At 33.2% G+C, this 6202-nt stretch overlaps 1 protein-coding gene across 1 annotated transcript; it reads left to right on the top strand.

The window, feature by feature from the left end:
* Nucleotides 1–1736: 1736 nt before the first annotated feature.
* LOC111386115 (peroxidase 15-like) lies at nt 1737–3771 on the top strand. Its single transcript, XM_023010551.1, has 4 exons — nt 1737–1988; nt 2631–2822; nt 2896–3061; nt 3157–3771. The coding sequence occupies exons 1-4, from the start codon at nt 1785–1787 to the stop codon at nt 3567–3569; spliced, it is 975 nt and encodes a 324-aa protein (XP_022866319.1). The 5' UTR covers nt 1737–1784; the 3' UTR covers nt 3570–3771.
* Nucleotides 3772–6202: the final 2431 nt, after the last annotated feature.

Below are 6202 nucleotides of genomic sequence, written 5' to 3'. Positions count from 1 at the left end.
TTGAAGCTATATAGACTTTTAAATTATTAGTGGTTTCTGTTTCTACATTGGACAAATTCAATTACTTTTGTTTAATTAGAAATAGTAAGTTTAGTCTTTTTCTTAATTCAAATATTATGGATACCAGTTCTTTATCCGATTATAATAACCTATATCTGTTCATAGGGTTGCCTTTTATAAAATAAAATAAAAATTGTATTTGAATTCACGTGGTATTAAATATAAATTAACTAATGAAAACTTCACTTTGTTATGACACAAGTGATTAGGTCACATCTCTCAAAAGAGAATGGAAAATCTTGTGACAAAAGGAATTCTTGATTTCTTTAATTTTTCAGACTCAAGTTTTTATGTTAATTAAATTAAGTGGAAATAAACAAACTATAAGAAGATTAGGAGCCAATCGAATTTCGGATGTCTTAGAACTAATTTATATGGATATTTGTGGGTCATTTCCTTTGATTTCTTGGAATGGTCAACAGTAATTTATTATGCTCATAGACAAATTTTTCTCACTATAGCTACATATATCTCATCTATGAGAAATCTCAAATACAGGACATGATCAAGACAAATAATGCTAAGGTTGAAAATCAATTCAGCAAAAGAATAAAACACGTTAGATCTGACCATAGTGGTGAATCCTAGGACAAATATAACGAATCAGGAGAACAACGTCTAGAGCCTTTTGCTAAATTCATAGAGGAATGTGGAATCGTTCCACAATAAACCATGCCAGATTCTTTCAGCATGAACGGTATTGCTAAAAATGAAACTGAACACTTAAGGACATGGTAAAGAGTATGATTTGTCATTCCACCTTGCAAGGGATGAGCATTAAAAAATGTAGTTTATATGCTTAATAGAGCTCCAAGTAAAGCAACTGTCACAACTCATCATGAACTTTGGACAGGCAAGAAGCCTAATTTGAAACATTTGCACATTTGTGGTTGTCCAGCTGAGGCAACACCTTATAAGCCTAATGAAAAGAAACTGGATTTTAGAACTGTCAATTGTTATTTCATTGGATACTGGGAGAGGTCAAGGGGTTACAAATTTTATGATCCCCTACAATGTCAAATTTTGAAATGAAAAAGTGTTCAGTTTTTTGAGGATGTAGAGTTTGCAAGGAGAGATAAGGTTAAGAATTTTGTAATGAAAAAGTCCAACGATGATTGAGTGCATAAGAAAAAGTCCAAATCTTTCAACATTAATTGATCTTTGTAGAATGATAGCTTCATTAGTTAGTTTGGCCAAAATTCCACTATTACAATTGCCAACTTAGTCAATCAATTTTAATGTTTATGTGCATAAAGAAGGAAAATATATTTTGAATAAATAAAAATATAACCGATTTTTTAGATGAAATGCATCATTAACATAATAATAACAAAAACACTACCACCCATTTAATAATCGTGTATGTGAAGAGCCTTCGTAGCATATTTGAGTATAAATTTAGATAAATAATTTTGTATACTTTCACAAAATACTACAAGCTCAGATAGATGTTAACAGCCAACTAATTGCATGCTTATATTTAATTTCTGCGCCATCTAGTTTGACAGAACCCAATTTTGATCTGGTTAAACTTAAGAATAGTACAAGTAGAAAGAATTTTCTATGCATGCAACCTCCTTTTCTCCCCACCCCCCATCCCCACCTGCTTATAAACTTGCTGCTATTTTCATATATATATATAGCTGCAATGTAATCACACAAGTATAATCAAACCCTATCGTTTCTTATATTTTTTTCAATCTGAGAAGTGATATTTTCTAAAAATGTCTGTTCCATCGTTAGTAGTAGTAGCTGCTCTTTTCATTATAGTTTTACAGTGTAATGGTCAGTTGACCAACACATTTTACAGTACTTCATGCCCGAATGTGTCCATTGTCGTTCGTAATATATTGGAACAGGCTCAAGAAAATGATGTTCGAATTGGAGCCAAGCTTGTTCGCCTTCATTTCCATGATTGCTTTGTCGATGTAATTTTCTTCCCATTCTGCCATGTCATATTGCACTCCCCACGATTACACATTTTGAAAAGTTGAAGCTATTAGAGGCGACACATTTAAGTTTCGCCTTTCAAGGTGTAAGCCGAAATCCAAATTCATTTTTTGATTTAATGAATAATTTTTTTATAAATGGGTGATAACGAGACTTGAACTGATAGTTTAAGCAGTATTCAGAAAACCAACGCATAGCCTCGCGCTTTTTATTTTTTTTATTTTTAAATTTTCTCTCTCCTAAGCTCGCTATTTCAAGCTTTTTTATGCTTTAATTATTAAATAATATTTAAATTGATTTAAAATTTTAAAATAATATTAACATAAGAAAATGTTTTTTTCACTCTTAGGCCTTACCTAGGCTTGTCTAGCCTGAAGTTTGATCTTCATGTCTAGTCACGTTTTACGCTTTTATAACATTGAGTTGAAGAGAACATATATCTTGGGGCAGGATTGAGGGCGGTCATGAATGCATCTGATTGTGCATGCATATGTAATAGAGCAAATTGCTCCACTATTTAATTTCGAACTTATCATCTGAAGAAATATTTATGCAGTCAAACTCAACTGATATATTTGATACAAAAAAAATGTGTAACTTCTTATGCTTACTTTGAGCAGGGCTGCGATGGCTCAATTTTGCTGGATAATGCAGATGGCATACAAAGCGAAAAAGACGCTGGTCCGAACAATAATTCAGCTGATGGATTCGATGTTGTCGATGACATAAAAACAGCATTGGAGAATGTTTGCCCTGGTGTCGTCTCATGTGCAGATATTTTAGCCCTCGCTTCTCAAATTTCAGTAACCATGGTATCACAAACTGCTTTAATTTTATCCACTACAGCGTACCAAATATGCCCATAATTTTTTTCCATTGTCACAGGGAGGAGGTCCATCATGGGAAGTTCCTCTAGGCAGAAGGGATAGCAGAACAGCAAACCAAGTAGGTGCCAATAGTGACCTTCCTGGCCCTTTCGAGAGCCTTGGTAACGTCACATCCAAGTTCAGAAATAAGGGTCTTGATTCCACTGATTTAGTTGCTTTATCAGGTAATGTATCTATCATAGACTAAGGAAGCATACCATCGACTCAGATTTTACAGCATAATACTCGATTATGTTAACTAATTATTGTTAATCTTCAGGTGCTCATACTTTTGGGAGAGCCAAATGCAGTTCTTTCAGCCCCCGGCTTTACAATTTCGGCGACACGGGGAACCCTGACCCGAACATGGACTCTGCTTATAGGGATACATTACGTCAAACTTGTCCTCAAGGTGGAAATGCAGATACCTTAGCTAATCTTGATCCTTCGAGTCCCAATGGTTTTGACAATGACTACTTCACGAACCTCCAGAACAACAGGGGACTTCTTCAGACGGATCAAGAATTGTTCTCTACAAGTGGAGCTGATACAGTTGCTATTGTCAACCGATTTGGGAATAGCCAGAGTGAATTTTTCGATGCTTTTGTTCAGTCCATGATTAAAATGGGAAATATAAGTCCATTGACTGGAAACAGTGGAGAAATCAGGGCTGATTGCAAACGCGTTAATTAGACGAGTATTTGTTATAGATTTTTCTATCTATAGATTAGAAAGAGAAGTTTGAATCTGTAATTTAGAAATCGAGTTCCATATGCATTTAAAACAGCAAATTTTCAATCAATAAAACTGTAATTCAATCTTGTTTTATCTGATTCTTCTGCGATAAATGTCAATGAAATATGAAGAGCACAATAAAGTATTTACCCTGGTGAAATTCCCTCAAAAAATGATGTCGAATTTCTACAAAGATAGCCAGAAGTTCCAAAAACTGTGGAGAGATGTTCGCTACGAACATAAATGAGCATTCTTGTTAAAAATTGAGACATCAGTAGTCAAATCAATTATTCATTCCACTTCTACAGTTAAATTATTTGTAAACAGAAAGGAAGAAATTACAAACTTCTCCAGAAAGATCTCAACTTTTCTTCATGTTGTCCTTTCAATAAATATTCCAACGCAAAAGCCAATTCTAAGTTCGAGAAATACTCAAGAAAGACCTATAACCCTCTCGGGGGCAGTAGTATCAAGATCAATGTCACAGAAGCAAGAAGCTGGGACCGGCATTGTACTCATTTTCCCGACTAATGGATAGTTAATCGGGCTCCAAGATCAATGTCACAGAAGCAAGAAGCGGGTGTGGGTTTGTTTTAAATAAAAATTTCAGTTCACGAGAAAAAGTTTGAGCACTATATTTTGGGTTTTTTTATACCCAATAAATTCAGACGATAATTTAAAATAGTTGGCGAATAATTTATTGACACCATAAACTTGGTTTGACTCGAAAACGACCTGTACTTTTGGATGGCCCAAGTTGAAGTTGGATTTGTTGTTGATGGATGTGTGAGTCTTGGTTCAATTGTTATTAAGTTTGCCTTGGTTTTTTAAGTAGCCCTTTTACCTTATTGTTGGCTCAATTAAGTGGCCTAATATCCAATCTATGCCCTTGTTTGATCCCCATTTTGGAGGGAAATAATGCATTTTAAATAGTAAATTGATGGAGAATGTGTGGTTAAAAATTGAAGAAAAATTTTGAATTTGTGTGTAATATTATTTTATTTAAAAATATGTGATTGAAAATGAATTTTTAGAAAAATGGGAATCAAATAAGGGCATATATCCTCTATCACTGTAGCCATTTTTGGTGAGTTGTGTGGTGCAAGAGAGAAATGGAGAAAGACTTTTCCACCATTGTTGCTTATTCTTCTTACTTGCAAGACTCTTGCAAGTACCACTACCACCCATTCCTCTTTGTGGGATTTAAGAGAACTTGGAGCAGCCAAATGTGAAGGTAGAGTTTTGGTCGAACTGAAGTTGGGCGGTGTTCGTTTGATTGTTTTCTGAACCCGAAATTAAGATTTCTCGAGAGATTTTCGCGATACTATACATGCATAATCTATTTTACCCTTTTTTAGTCGAATAGATGATTGGCCCACCGTTAGCTAGCTTGTTTCCGATGTAGCAATGTAATTATTGGGAAGTCTAATTCTAGAAGTTGAAGAGAAAAAGTAGAATTGGCTACGAAATATTCATATTCATATTTATCTACGCAATGACTCGTCAATGTGAAAACGTCTGTGAAGACTCTTAATTTCGACAATGCATGTGAAAATTCTTAATTACAACCAAGCATGGGTGCATGAAATTGAAAGCTACCTTATTAGTAGACTTTCACAAACTATGGAGCTCACGTGTTAGCCAACTTGCATGTATCTACTTAAATTGGGCCCCGTCTAATTTGAAAAAACTCCGGTTGGGAAAGATATTTCTTATACTCTGTTTCACCCTATTTTTGGAAGAATACAATTTTTAATAGTAATTTTTTTAAAGATTGTGTGATTAAAAAATAGAAAAAAAATAATTGGATTCATGTGTAAAATTATTTTATTGGAAGGAAGTGTGGTTGAAAATGAGTCGGAGAAAATATGATTTTTTTGATAATGGAGCTCAGACAAGGACTTATCATCAGCAGTTAGATGTCACATCAGTTGGGGTCGATAATAAGTTGGAACTTTTGGACTTCTTTATTATTAGTGAGTTGCGTATACTAAAGGATACTTGAAGATATATAGCCACGGATTGATTCAATAAAAAATAACTTGATTAAAATTTAAATTAAAATCAACAATTAATTTTAATCACCCATTTCATTGAATTTACAATATCTTAACCACACATTTTATCAATTTTTTACCAATATCTATTGAAAATCTCATTTTTATCTAAATCAAACAAGAGCATAAGTTGTAGTAATTTACGTATTATTACGAATTATATCTTATTTATCATTCAATCAAGTCAAAGGTTAAGTAAATATTTCTGCAGTATTCAAATGATTAGATTTTGATTATGTGATTATCATATATTTCATTTTCATTTTTTGAATTTTATAATTTCTAACGCATACAACACAATTCTCATTGTGTTAGCAATGGGGATTTCATAACAAGATATTAAAAATATATATATTCTACATTATTTATTAATTAATGCAATAATTATATTGCAATTTACTTATCAAAGTTACACTATGTGCCACGGATGGCTATGAACATAAATCCATTTTAAACGATTTCGAGTACATTTTGTTAGAAATCAATTACCTCTATTCAAGTGATGACTTGCTCAACAAATATCCTCAAGATTTG

The sequence above is a fragment of the Olea europaea genome, unplaced genomic scaffold (assembly GCF_002742605.1).
Source record: "Olea europaea var. sylvestris unplaced genomic scaffold, O_europaea_v1 scaffold3427, whole genome shotgun sequence".
NCBI lineage: Eukaryota > Viridiplantae > Streptophyta > Magnoliopsida > Lamiales > Oleaceae > Olea > Olea europaea.
Note: the sequence above shows the minus strand (reverse complement) of the source record. Positions and strands in the feature narration are given on the sequence as shown.